The sequence below is a fragment of the Lathamus discolor genome, chromosome 1, assembly GCF_037157495.1.
Source record: "Lathamus discolor isolate bLatDis1 chromosome 1, bLatDis1.hap1, whole genome shotgun sequence".
NCBI lineage: Eukaryota > Metazoa > Chordata > Aves > Psittaciformes > Psittacidae > Lathamus > Lathamus discolor.
In genome coordinates this window covers 19,761,123-19,776,375 of record NC_088884.1, presented here as the reverse complement: position 1 = coordinate 19,776,375, position 15,253 = coordinate 19,761,123, and the positions used below count along the sequence as shown (strand labels likewise).

Below are 15,253 nucleotides of genomic sequence, written 5' to 3'. Positions count from 1 at the left end.
ACAAGGAAGGGTAAAAATAGATAGCCAGGTAAGCACAGACTATTTAACTAACAAGGACTTGCCACTCAGTGGGAATATTGTGGTCATAGACTGAAACTATAGAATAAAAATTCAGAGGGAATACTCGATACAAATGTAGGTTTTACCAAAGGAACTGTCCATGTTATAAAATCAGTATTACAGATTGTTAAAAACATAACTGTGGTATTTTCACCTCTCTCCTTGCTGGGACACCAGAAACCTAGTTACCAAATATGAAGTCTGCAGAGGTTATCACAAAAACATCCAAAACTGTATAAAACAGAGTTATACTGTAATGTCTAACTTGAATTTTAGAAGTAAATGAACCTCCAAGAATTCTGGAGCAACTGCTAAATTCACCTGATAGCACACTCATAGGTGACACATGTGAATATTACTCTTCCGGACAACTGCCTTCTTCCCTTACTTTAGTTTACTACATGGTTAGTCCATCATAGAATAATTGGGGTTGGAAGGGACCTTAAAGGTCACCCATTCTCAACCTCCCTGCCATAGGCAGGTAAACCTTTCACTAGATCAGGCTGCTCAAAGCCCCATCCAATGGGGCAATCATAAGTAAGCCAGATTTCTCATTAAACTAGAAAGCGTAATGCTGGGTGCTAGTTTTGACTCTGCTAAATGAACAGTTTTGTCTTTCATTTTCATTCAGAGGTGACAGTAACTCGATGCCCCATTTTAAAAAATATTTAAGCATACCCTGTGATATCACTTACTTCTCCATGTATCTCCAGCACCACAAAACTAAATAGAGAGGTATCTCTACTTATCTAGAGAGAAATATAGCTGAAAGAGAAGGCTGTATATGCATATATGAATATGTATATATGAATGCAGATAATACATTCAGTTGGTGACACAGTTTTGTAAATTTTCATGGAGCATAAATTCAATTTAGTTGAAATGTATGCATTTGAAATACTCTCTTAAATATAAATGAATGCTATACCTCATATTCTTCAGTTTCATTCAGTTCAGGAATGAGGTCAGCCTCTATAAAACAAAAATACACACCATATCATCCAACATTTTAAATTCTCAGAATTATTAATTCTGCAAGGACTCAACTGATTAATTAATATATTTATTGAAACCCAGTCTAAGATGCTGTATAGGATTGTGTTTGGAGATTGTGTTGAGGACTAGCTTGAGGGGTAGCAATGTTCATCCAGATAGGAGACGTTCAGCCACAACAGTTTTGCCTGGCTCTAGTCTGATACTGCAACACATGTTGGATCTGCACTGAGGAACCACATCCTGGTCAGGGAGAACCAAGCTTATGAAAACGTTTTCTATGAGAAAGTACAGTTTAATGCAGAAATACAGGTGAGAGGAAAAAAGGTAATCTGTGCACGCAGGCTTGGATTTAGGTACTAGCACAACAGCCATGACACCATGTTCAATGTGCGGTGGGGCTGCTTGCCTCCGTCAGGGAAGACCAAAGAGTCCCACCCTTCCTAGAGTCCAGCGCTGTAAGGCCTGTTTCAAACTCCTCCTCCACTTGATTTAATGTAAGGACATGAACCCACATGTATCACATCCCATAAGAAGTCCCCAATAAACAGGTATGAGGTGATCTGTGAAGAACTACTCTAAGGCTTTTGAGGCCTCCTCACTTTTCGTAAATAAGTAACAGCTGAAACAGTATCAATAAATGAATCTCCTACAGCCCAGGTGAAAAATCCGTCTGAGTTTAGAGTTAGTCTCTCACCTTCTTTCTGTCTGTCTTTTTAGCTAAATCCAATATTTTACTTCTGACGGTGGTCAGGAAGGGAGGCTTCAAAGAAGGTTGCAAGAAACCTATAAATCTCTGGTAGGAACTGGCATAGATCTCCAGTGATGAAATCTAATACCCCTTCCATAGCATTAACTCATCTGACTGGTGCTTTGATACATAGAAAGGTCTATTCCCTTTCTAAATATTTCTAAGCCTTTCTCTTAAGCAATGTTCTAGTGCTCTGCTTGTATACCAGTGCAAGCATGCATTCTTAGGGCTGATTTGCACTAAGTGAAAATGCCAGTCCCTAAGCCTGGGAAGCAATTCTAACAATAGCGTCACAGAGAGCTCCATCTCTGCATTTCCTCCACAATTCCCAAATCAAGTTTCCTTGGTATACTAGTACAAAGATGTCATCTTTACACTTCTCATCTCTGCAAGTCAGATGTGGATCTATGACTTAATTTGTATTCCCTTTGGTCTGTCTGTATCTACTTTTCGAAACAAGGTGAGACGTGTTATATGCAACATACACTAGATAAAGTTTATGAAACTAACAAGTTCATACATGTTTATTTGTAGTTTATAGCATGTAAACAAGTTTTTGCTTCACAAAATCTTCATAAGTTGTTCTTTTGTAACAAGCATTTATAAATTACCAAGTACTGAATTAGCTCTTCATTAACAAGATAGAGAAAAATGATCTTACCTCTGACTCCTGGAAGCCTAGGAGTCTCCGGGGCAGGGTGGGAAGGGGAGCAGAGGGGAGGAAGGGGTGGAAGAGATAATGATATTCCCTGGCTTCTCAATGATATAAATCAAATATTGTAGTGATTAGTTTGAAAGTCTTCTCACTGTAGACCCATACTGGGTATTATGTACTCAATAGACTTCTCTGAAAATATTTTTAACACAGAGGAATTCTATCCATTCTTTCTGTGGTCACTATTCTTGAGTTGAGCTTTAATCAGACTTGATCAGAAAAATAAAATATACACATAAAGTAGGGTATGTGCTCTCATATAACACCAGCAAACTACAGCTTCTTGCTGTTTTCTCCATATATAAAATATACATTAACAGCACTAAATCTTCAGGCATTTTACAAACCCTATTTAAATTTAGTTGGTCACAGAAAATGTATTTATCAAAAGCATTAGAGACACACACTTATAGAAGTTCTGTCAATCCTGTTGCTGTGGTTTTGATTTGACAGGAGATGATGCAAATTGCTAACATCCCCCAGCCAAGAAGAACCGCACCCTCCAAAAAACAACCCATTGATGTAGGTTGATGAACAAGCTTGTTTATTTTTAATGGAACCATATGTTGAGTATTCTATAGCTTACATTTTAAAAGAAAATAATTAAATCATTAGTTAGAAAGTTTTTTAGAAGTCTTTTCATAATCCATTTTAGTGACAGAGCAGACAAAAAAGGTAACTATTTCCCTACATTTATGTTCAATGCAAATCTTTAGAAAACTCTTTTAAAACAATCAGATTTGTAATTGTAGAACAACGTGTACAACACAAACTGTTTTCATTTCTGTACTCTTTTATGTAATAAACTGCATGGCAAGAACAAAAGTTAAGCCTGTTTCTTCTGATGAAATTAGTTTTCAGATTTCTACATTTATCAACACAAAATTAGAAAAAAGCATCCCCTAAATGAAACATTTAATATATGCTTAGTGGTTTTTAGGACAAAAATCACAAAGACAAGTTACAAAGAAATTGCATAGTTAGACCCTCACAAATCATTGCTGACAGCATGAGCTGCCATGCAGGAGACAGCATTTGAGAGCCTTATCCCAGCATGGGTTTTTTTTGTTAAACAACCAAAATCTACACAAAGGAAGATGAAAGGAGAGATATATTCTTATTTATCATTTCCTGTGTCAGCAAAAGCATGTAACACTGGTATTAACTACACAAAAAACTACTACAGAACTTTTAGAGCTATACAGATGTTATCTAGAGAGTCAAAGCACACATTTAGACAGTTATTCGAAAAACAATTCTACCAGAAAAAAAAAAATTAAATTGGCAAATAAAGACTGAATTTTTATCAAAGCTGACTAAAACACTATGTACAGGATTCCTACTATTTTCAATGCAGGTTGTGTAGCTACATCCAGTGACATTTATTAAATGGAAACTAACTGGAAAGCATTTTAGTGTGCGCACACACTATCTTGCAAGATAAAAGCCTGCCACTCCGAACAGTTCAGGAAAAAAGAAAAGAGGTCTCAAAGTAGGGGTCTCAACTATGAGCATTTGCCAGATGTCATATGAGAACTCCCATGGCTTCCACAAAGAGCATGGCCTGAAAGAGGTCCTTCCTCTTATGAAGCACTGCTGAGAACGAGAGGTTTTAAACCTGGTCTGTGGATCACCCAGAGCCTGCAGAGCCCTTACTAACTACTTGCACTCAGACAGGGTGGGGAGAAGGTAAGAGAAACATTCTCTCTTGCAAGCATCTCAAAAGCAAAAAGTTAAAACAATGGTTGTCAGTTTTCTGAACACCAGATTTGTGCTGCACAGTATACTCAAACTTCCCTCAGAGTAAACACTCCAAGGTCATAATTCTTCCTGGAAAAACCCCATCTAATGCTTTTCCATGACTTATGCCTCACTTTAGCTCTTAACATGAACATTAATGGGTCTGGAGGTGACTGCAGTGAATTTCATCTTAGTTAAACTGGCTTATTCAGAGTAATTCTTGAAAATGAAAGTTTTAGTTTATGCTTTATGTGAGTCAATTTTATTTCATGTCTTCATGGTGAAGGTAACTTTTCTTTCATAAATTCATAAGCAGGAGCTCCAAGAAATCCCCTTTTGTCTCAAGATCTATAAAGCAGATCACAAAACCAATTTGATGTTATAATTGTAACTAGCAAGTTGCTCTGAACAGATGTTTGTCATTAGATATCTACATTCTTGCATCTCTGTTGTTTACTATTTGCAATATTAAGATATTAAATATGAAAATATTTGAAATATTTGCAGCAGTTAATTCAGAGGTAAATAATTAGTAAAAGTAAGTATGCAAACAAATATTAATATTAGAAATGAATGGAAGCTTTTTTTCATATTTTAAAATTATATTCAGGGTTGCAACAGCATCTATAAAACTTACAGAGCAATGTACACCCATAGGAATAATGCTAATTAGATGGGAGGGATTTTTCCCTGAATTTTCCTTATCTTACATTTTAAGATGTACCACTATGGAACTGTGAAAATAAACAAACACAAAGTACATTTTATAACTTTATGTCTATTTCAGATTAGAAATATCCCAAAGAAACAGTTTTCTGAAACACAAAATATTAATTTTGATATTTCATTTTTACTTAAAAACTTTTCCCTCTTTTTATTTCTTATTGTAAAATACCCTTGAAACCCTTCATTTGACCTGAAATAATCTTCCCCAGTTTTGAAGCTTTTGGAAAACTAAATGAAATGCATTAGACACACCTCAATCTATTACAAGGTTTCAGGAGTGCCTGAAATAAAAAATCAACGACAAAAAAAAACAGGTATTTCTACAGTTCTGATAAGCAGATTATTTAAGTCTCTTCTTTACAATGCTTTATTTAAAACCAAGAAACCTCATGATTAGAATATATTTGCACGCATTAATGCAACATTACGGAGACATGTTTGAATGTTTAAATGACAGAAGACACAAAAATGCCATTCTCATAGTTATGCTAGCCTGCTCATAATTTACACAGATACATCTTTACACTGTTACGCCTCCTAGGTATTCTTGTACTCTCTCATTTCTTTAACAAGAACAAATTAGTAGAGTGTCTGGGTAAAAAGGCATGAGAATATCAGACCTTCACTCAGAACTGCTAAATATAACATTTACTGCACCAAATTATCTTGTCTGAGAGTACACGTCTCAGAGAAATTTCTGCTTATATGCTGGAAGGTGAAATGACTTTTCCAGCATGTGTTTCCGAAGCAAGGCCCATGCTCTTCCTTCTATTGAAATGAATGCAAAGCCACTGCTTTGCCGGACTTCAACAGAAGTTCAGTGGGGATGCCATGACCGGTGGCTGTACCTATGCCACTAGCCAGCCGCAGACTAGCAAACACCTCATCATCCTCTTGCCAAGTTTGCTCCCCATCAGTAGTTGCTTGCATGACAGGTTCACTGTGCAGTTACCCGGCCCCAGTGCTCCCTTCTACCCCCCACCTCTGCATCCACCTTTCCTTCCAAAGGAGCTCATGGCACACAGGAAGTGCGGTGGTATGCAACTCATCCTTACAGGAGGGATGCAACAGTACTAGTGGGTTGGTTCATTCTATGGACATTATCTATACTGGATTTTGGTTTGCAATGTCTGTTTTCAGAGATTTTCAAGCTGTGATGGCAGCATTGCACTGACTTGATTTGTTGAACTGTTGCTTAATAAGGACAACATCATGCTGCTTCTTTGTCATTCCATGTAGAAATGGATGGAAGTATAGAGATTATGTACGTATGTATGCATGTATGTATCTATCTACCTGCCTACCTATCTATGTAGTGGTGGTTCGTAGACAAACTCTCATCCGAGAAAATCTTCAAACACAAAACCAGTAAATTCTGGAAAGGAAGTGGAGGACTATAGTATCTAAGAGGTAGCTAAAGGATAAACAGAAAAGTGAAATGTCAGGCAGAAGGTCAGAACTTTGTCATGGACTTCTCAGAAAGCTGAAGAGAAATATGAAAATCCTGGCAGATACTAGTTTAACACTCCAAAATGCATTCTTCTTAATACATTGTTTTTGAAAGGCAAGTTAGACACCTATTGAAAATTTATACCTGAAACTGCACCTCCCTCGTTCAGACTAAATGCACTGTTGTAAGCCTGTTGCCATTATTAGTTCATAATTCATGAGATAGAGATTGTTGAGAATCATAGTCTTTTTCACTGCAAAGGAATACAGTTGCCTTGAAATTAAAAACTGACCTGTTGTCCCAAGTACATCACAACATTGCTAAGGTCTTTGCTTTAGCTAAACAGACTTAACGAAGTGTAAAACTGAACTTACAGAATCCACAAATGAGCAACAAGAATTCAGGCCCTTGGGTAAAAAATGGTTACTTGTATGATCAGAAAGTCTTTGATTTTTTCCTATGATTAATTAAAGGGTTCTTCATTAATAACACAACCCTCACTCATTTTGATAAGAACTGGGTCTATGCTAAAACTTCCACAGAATTTAAGGAATTATTAAGAACAAGATCAAGCTTCATGCTAGAGTTGCAAATTATTTCATATTTACCAGCAGGCAGAAGAAGTAAATCTGGCCGTGAAATCAGTAAGATTTGGTTGTTAGGCCTTTCGATTTTTTGTGAGGCAACATTAAGAAGCAAGGGAATTCCATCACCACAAGTCCTTTGAAATCAAACTCCAAGTAATCATAAGAAATCAAATTTCAAAATCAATTGATACAGATTTCTAAGTCATATTGATACAGACTTCTAAGTCATATACTGGGTTTGTATTGCTTGTTTGTTTAATATTTTGGCTGTGTGGATTAATTTTGAGAGGATGCTTGAACTATAGGGAAATAATACCAAACTTGGCTTTATTTCCCTATATTACATTACTGAGATACACTTGTGAATTTGAAATCAGGTAAGTGTTTTTCAGAATATTAAAAAAAATAACATGCAATCTTTCATAGGTCATGTTTACAAGGAATGGAGAATTACATCAGGTAAAATATCAGTAGCAAAGAACATGCTGAAAGTTAACTGCAGCGATTTTGAAATTTCATTTTAGCATATTTTGGTAGTTGTGAAGTTTAACTGGTTTGCAAACGAATTACTTCTTCAAATACAGATTTTCATCTAAAAATGATCACCAAGCTCCAAAGACCACTTACCTGTGTCCTCTAAAGGCATATCAACAATGACTTGGTCACTGTATTTTCCATATAGACCGTTAGAGCAAACAGCAACTATCTGAAGAACATAACTTGTATTGGGCAGCAGATTATTTAGAATAGCCCCCTAAAAGAAAAAACATTTTTAATCATTTACTTGCAAATAAGATTCAAATATTTGAAAATATTAATTTTTTCACAACACATTTTTATATGAACCATACAGCTCCTTTCTTCCAGGACTCTTAATGTATGCTTTTTACATTTTACTGTCACAAGCGTTTTTCAGTCAACTTAAAAAAAAAAATCTTGTGAATTTTTACACGGAGGATACCAAACTATATGAGTATTTAATGCTGAACACTAGCTTAGGTAACATTATCTCTGGCAAGTAAGCTATGAGTCTTTAAAGGGGGTTAGAAGAACAGATCACATTAGTAAAACACCACGAAGCTGTAAAATCAGTAACTTAATATTTATAGCTGTATGATTGTACTGAATCTTATTGATTGTGCAGATCATTCTTTCACATCAGTAAGCTACAAAGCATAGATCACTATTAACTGACTAAGGGGTTTATGGTTGAGGAGCTCTGAGATTAATATGATCATAAACTTCTGGGGACAGTAAAAGCAAATCAGAACAGCAAACAGCAAAAGATTTCTCTCTTCTGGGCAAGACAGGCTGCTTATTTTTCTTGGTCTTTGTAGCTTCACAGCCGAAGAATGGAGTACAGCTTCAGTGAGCTGCAGCCAAAGAAGTGATTTTTCACTGATTCAGCTCTCAGCTACTGTTTAATCCCTCAAGATAATTAACAGTGAGTGTTTTGCCATCACCCCTTTGTACGAAACTTGAAGAGTTTACAGTTACCAAGTCCTGATACCCATCTGTCAGAAACTCATGCTTAGTCTGGTCTTCTCCATCCAACTGTTGATAAAAGACAGCAAATCTCTCAATAGTGGTGTCATACACAACCCGAGGTCTTTCCCATGTAATGAGAAGACTGGTATAATTCTTTGGATCAGATTGAACATTTTCAGGTTCTGAGCTGCAAACTGGAAGAAAGAGGAAAGAATATGCTATTTTTAAAATTGTACAAGTGACTTTACTGAGACCTTAAGCCACCTCCAGAGAAAATTAGTGCAAGTCTTTCAGGTGCCTCATCTTTAGTTTTTGACTAAAATATCCAAGATGCCATGCACTGTAAACAGAGCCAGTATTTAAACACTAGATTTTAAAAAGCAAGTTAATTTGAGGATTACATCATGGTCATCATTCCCCCCCCCGCCATATTTTGTGAAGTATGAATAGTTCACAATAAATAAAATGTAAACCACAAACCATATTCATATATATGTCCTGGGGATGAAAACTCTCCATTACCATGTCTTTATGGGTCTTTCACAATCATAGAGTCATAAGATCACAGAATCAACTAGGTTGGAAAAGACCTTTACGGTAAGTCCAACCTTTATCCCAGGACTGCTAAGTTCACCACTAAACTGTATCACTGAGGGCCTCATCTACACGGTTTTTGAACACTTCCAGGGATGGTGATTCCACCACTTCCCTGGGCAGCCTGTTCCAATGCCTCACCATCCTTCCAGTGAAGATTTTTTTCCTAGTATCCAGTCTAAACCTCCCCATGGTGCAGCTTGAGGCTGTTACCTCTTGTCCTGTCAGAGAGGTTTTTAAAGGTTAAAGGTAAACCTATCACACTTCAATTTTCTCTCAAGGATGTTTGAATCTTTTTATAGTACCAAAAGAAGAAAAAAAGGCAAACAGGAGAAGTAGATATGTTATAAAAGGGGAACATTTAGCAGTGCTGAGCAAAGCTCATGCTTCTATTTCTCCTGTCCACACATTAACCAACTGTCAGACAGAAGCTATCATTGTTATCTGGTATGTGTCTAGTTAATGCATTCTTCCTTCAGTAAAAATGATGAAGCTAGCAGGTAGTGATTTCATATTATACTATATTAAGGCACCATCTAGACATAGGCTGAAAATGTCTGAGCAGACTGCTGTAGTCCTGGACCTGGCTCATGCACCTTTGTGAGCCTGGAACTTGCACTCCTGGTCAGGCAGCTGCTCTTGCATGTATTTCAGACTCTCCTCTCTGCCAGGCTTTTTCAACACATTCAAGCAAGATCCATGTTTCAGTACTTTTCTAGACATACAGATATATTGATTACCAGTGTGCTAGAAATTTACTGAGACTGACATTTGTTTTTTAAGTCCCTCGAGTACCTGTGTGTGGTTCAAAAATAACATGCAAGGTCAAATGTAGATTAAACTGTATGAAAAAATACATTAGCAGAAAATGTAATTATTTAGCTGAAGCTCATTGAAAAATGACCAGTAAGTTGTGATATATGAAAAAATAAAGCAACATTATATAGAGCTGCATTATTCATAGCTTGTTTGGGTTTGGACTGAGACCCTGTTCGCCCTCCCCTAGTCTCATCGTAGTCTCTATTGGTGGGGGAACTGTGTCCTAAGACCCAGCACTGAAGAATGGAGATGACTGTCAAAAGTGGTTCCTAATTTGACAGTAGTGCAACTCAATTTGTTCTGATGTCTCAGAATGGGGGCCAGGGATCCCTGGCATAAATCCCTCTTTTTATCTCTTTGAGACTGCATGGTTTTTGAATTTTGGTTGAAATGGTGTCCTGGGTTGAGCAGCAGCAGTCATTTTTCTCCTTCTTAGGAGCTAGTACAGTGCTGTGTTTTGATCTTTTGGCCTTGGAACAGTGGTGATAACGCTGATGTTTTCAGTTGCTGCTCGAATGTTTGGTCTGGCCAAGGACTTTCTGAGCCTCATGCTCTGCCAGGGAGGAGGGGAGGCCGGGAGGAAGCAGAGACAGGACACCTGACCCAAACTAGCAGAAGAGGTATTCCATACCACAGCACATCATGCCCAGGATGTAACTTGGAGTGACCCGGAAGGGGTAGAGGGACTGCAGGGTTGGAGGAGGTATCGGTCGGTGCTTGGCTGGGGGGAGTGGGGTGAGTTATTGGTCGGCTGGTATTGAGGTGTTGTATTCTTTCCTCTTGTTATTTCCTTTAGCACCATTATTACTGGTGGTAGCAGTAGTGATTTGTGTTATACCTTAGTTACTGGGCTGTTCTTATCTCAAGCCATGGGAGTTGTATTCTTTTTGATTCTCCTCTCCGTCCCTCCAGAAGTTGGGGGAGGGCAAGAAGGGAGGGAGTGAGTAAAAGAGGTTTGTGGTTGGGTTTAAACCACGACAAATGGTCAGAGGGGCTGTCCACGCCTGCCCTGGCTTTTGGAAAGTTCCTTTCTTATGGACAGAATTTCCTTTCATATGTACTGAAAAGGCATACTATTCAGTCTATTGCTTCATATACTACCTTATTTCTACTGCTTTATTTAATCTATTAGACTTCTCAAAATCACTGACCAAAGTACATGAAGTTTACTTTGAATCATTCAACAATTTAATTAAATTGTACATATTACAATGATTAGATGAAAATATTTTTATTACAAAACTTTTAGCTTGACTTTTGCACCAGTAGTTGCTTAATTATTCCCTATTTGGAATAAATGAAGAAATGTACTTTTCAAATCTCAGAATTTGTTTAAACCAAAATCTGAGTACCTAGGAAAAGAAAGCAAAAAACCCTATCTAGCTAATTAACAAAACAAGTGTAGAATCTTTGGAGTTCTTTTAAAGGAAGCAAACACCATGATACTACAACACTTTTGGTTGACAAGACTGCATTTTGAAAGAAAGGAGAAAAAATTCTATTAACTTTGCAATTTGCCACTTGAACACAGGAGGGCACTGAAACCCCTCAAGAAAATATTCTGAAAACGAACCTCAGAATCACAGAATGGTTTGTCTTGCAAGGGACCTGAAAGAGCATCTACTTCTAACCCCTCCGCCACCGCCATCGGCAGGGACACCTTCCATTAGACCAGGTTGCTCTAAGCCCTGTCCAACCTGGCCTTGAACACCGCCAGGATGGGGCTGCCACAGCTTCTCTGGGCAACCTGTACCAGGTCCTCACCACCCTCACAGGAAAATTCTTCCTAATACCTAAACTAAATCTGCCCTCTCTCAGTCTAAAGCCGATTTCTTCCATCCTGCACGCTGGTGGGCAGGTTTGAGCAGCGCTGGTCTGAGCTGGTCAATGGAAAATAAGCAGTGGGTTTTTTTTTTTGTGTGTGTGTGAGCTACTGGTAGGAGCAGTGTTAGTCTATGTGTTGAATTCTGTAGCTTGCCTTGAATCTCCTGTGCTATATAGCCAACATAGCATTTTATTCATTACACGGAATTCTTTGAATTGACATACAGGAAGGGCAAATTTATAAAAACAAACAAACAAACAAAAAACCCCAAAGAAAACCAAACCAAGTTGTGTACATTGCATTACTAAAACTTGTCGTTCCACCCCACTTCCACCAGATGGCAAAAGGAAATCATTAGACCAGCAATTCTCAATTCTGAGCATGAATGCAGATGACAAACTCTGATTTAATGTTTTTTTCAATGTATCTAAATGCTCTTCAGCTACTTTTTTTAAGGTGTTTAAAATAACTCTCCACTTTTTCATAGTATAAGTACAAAGCTTCTCTCTATTTCAAACTCTACTGTCCTTTTTCCTCCCTCTTTCATCTGTGAGTGAATTTGGTTGTGAAAACTGAGTGTATTCAGACCAAGTGAGCAGTATTATAATGCTTTTAAAGGTAAAAGATTGGTGATTCCAGTATTATTTCTTTCCGTTTTCCTGTTTTCTTTACCAGATGCTTCTTCCAACTATTTCCCCCCCCTCCCCCCCCTATAAAAAGGTGTCTTCCCTTTTTGTTTTCCTTTGATGCTTGGTCCTGTTCATCTCAGCAGTAACCAACAACATTCCTACATGACAGTCATCTGCATATTCTTTCACCTCAGTTCCTTCCCAGGCATTTGCCTCTTGCCCTTCTTCTGGATGCCTCTTCATCAGTCATTCTACCTGCGCTGTTTCCTTTCTTTTCCTGCCAGTCTCAGTAACACAGAAGTATTTTGCTCTTGCCTTTTTCCATTTTTCCTCCCTAGAGACTGGGAAAAGCAAGGACATCACATAACAACTTACCTAATTAAGTACTTCTGCTCTGATACTGACTTTTAGAAAGTCTGGGCAAGGAGACTGCAAGAAAGGTAGTGATTGAGTCTGTTACTAATCTGGATTACAAGTCTCCAGAAGGAAAATACTATTCACAGGAAGACACGGCCTGCTGGGCTTGAATTCTGGTCTCTGCTTTCACCAGAGATGCTGGTTTTGAGTATCATATCATGATAATGCACCTGTATTTGCTTATTCTTCTGTGGAATAAAATGTTACCCGTGTAATTTAGAAGCTCTTAATCTAAACTGAATTGCATAATCACGTAGCACCAGGGTACGTTAGAGGAATAATGTCCAAAAACTGCCTGGACTGTTTTTTTGACAAAAAGACCTTTATAAGCTGCCCAAATTTTCCTTATTCAGATATATATTTTTAAAAAGAAAAAAGCCTGGATTTACGCATCTCTCAGTTTGAAACAGTCGGAATAAAACTACATGTACTTTTGAGGCAGCACTGGATAACTCAGGGTATTTTTTTCCACATTTGTTGCTTTCTTCCACTTTTAGTTGAATATGGGTTTGAGATTTTTATCTTTTAAATCCAATTTTCACTTGTGGAAGCTGTGAAAACACTTCATTTGCATTAAGACATTCAAGGGCTTTTCAGCTCCCTGCCAGTGTGTGGTAAAAAGTAGTTTGTCAGTATTCCCAGCCTCTCTTTATGATGGAGGTGTAGGAGCAAAGTATGTGTGAGGGTTTGACCTTGGCTGGCCACCACGTGTCCACGTAGCCACTTTCTCAGTCTTCCTCCTCAGCAGGACAGTGAAACTAAAATGATGGAAATGCCCCTGGGTTTTTTTAGTTATCTACTCGAGTATAACCCACTCCAGTAATTCCTCTTGCATTGCCTAAAGGGATTTCAAAGATTGCTTTTTCTCTGTTGACTACAAGAATTTTGGAAAACTAAACATGAAATGCATAAACCTATTTATTCTTGAGGACTTGGACATTCATGCTACAGTTTTTATATCTCAACATTTAAGTTTAATGATTCCCAGGAATTTTATCTTTTCTTAAAACAGAGGTGAAAATATAAATGCTCCTCAAATGTTCTATACTAAACAAATCCTATAATTGCATTCATGTGTTTATATATACATGTATGTATATAAATATGTATATTATATATGCGCATATGATCTTATTGCATTTACATAGTGCACACAAATAGCAGCAGATTGTGAAATATGTACAGGTAGACTTGAAATTTTCATGATCCTTTCTGTCCCGCCTTCTTTATGGCCAAACCAGATTTTTTAACCTACACTCCTTCAGGTATCAGCACACAGAGTGGACAGAAGGAAGCAAGGACCTGTCTTAAACAGTATTACCCAGTTTTATTTCTTGCAAATCTCTACAGAAATCTAGATTAGGATAGCACAGCTGAAAGTAGCTTCCTTCTACTGCAGTGACAAGAGCCAAGGCCAAGGTCATGGCTGTATTGCAAACACCTGGGAGGCAAGTGAATTGCAGGTGGCAGAAGTTCCAGTCTCTGTCTTCAAAGGTGTTCTGCCTATGACATTTCTTCACTGTATATTGACTCCTAGTTACTAAGGACTGAGAAGATTCATTTCCTACTGACACATTGACATAAGTGGTCTCTCTCCCAGGGAACGTCACTAAACAGAAGGACGTGGGGAATCAGGATCTTTCTTTAAGTCAGGCCAAATCAACAATGTCTTTTGTAAGCCTATTTGGATACAGAAATGTATTTAATTGTGGCAATTTGCTTGATTGTTGCAGCTCAATTCCATACTCTTCCAAACTTCAAAATTTCAAGTGCTACTTAGTACCTGAACAAAGAAACCCTGCCAGAACAGCTATTTCTTGGCTTTGACCAAAGCAAAACAATTCACATCCTGAGCACACATCTGAGGGGTTCATGACAAGCTGAGGCCAAAACAGAAATGTCATGGACTGCTTATAGAAATGAGGCAGTAAAGTTATCCTGTGCAGCAGTGCGGCAAAACAGCATCATGTACTTGTGCAGTGGACCAAGTCCTCCAGCAGCTCTGAATGATGAATGTCTGCTAGCTTGCATGCAAGTCTTTTACATTGTATTATTCCAGTGGGGAAAAACATATCCACCCAACTAAGGTGAATTAAAATGAGCCCACACTTCTTTCTCATCCGGAGACAACTACACCACATGCTTCACTCATTTGTTTATGTCTAATTAAGCACAATGCAACTGAGTTTAGGAATCTACAAGTATCCCCACCTGAGTAGCAACATAATCCCCACAAATAGACATTTACTATTTATTCCTCTATGCTTGTAAGTATAGAAATCATTGACTTCCATATTTAGTGCTATATCTTGTTTCCCATTATAGAATGTATTGCTTTGGCCATATAACCTTTAGAAACCTCCCTGAGGTTTTAGGTAAAACAGAAAACAGAATCTGGCTTCTGGGATTCTTTCCATCTATCGCTTTCTCAGCAGACTACGTGAAATTAGTTCGGTGAC

At 37.8% G+C, this 15,253-nt stretch overlaps 1 protein-coding gene across 5 annotated transcripts in view; it reads right to left on the bottom strand.

Moving 5' to 3' along the window:
• The window catches only part of PTPRZ1 (protein tyrosine phosphatase receptor type Z1), a 141,110-nt gene that overhangs the window by 40,876 nt on the left and 84,981 nt on the right, over window positions 1-15,253 (bottom strand). For all 5 annotated transcript variants that reach the window (XM_065662203.1, XM_065662378.1, XM_065662287.1 and 2 more), the window contains exons 9-11: window positions 8,520-8,704; window positions 7,650-7,776; window positions 989-1,032 (exon numbers count right to left, since the gene is read on the bottom strand). In XM_065662203.1, coding sequence (XP_065518275.1) covers window positions 989-1,032; window positions 7,650-7,776; window positions 8,520-8,704 — 356 coding nt within the window. The remainder of the gene's footprint in view (window positions 1-988; window positions 1,033-7,649; window positions 7,777-8,519; window positions 8,705-15,253) is intronic.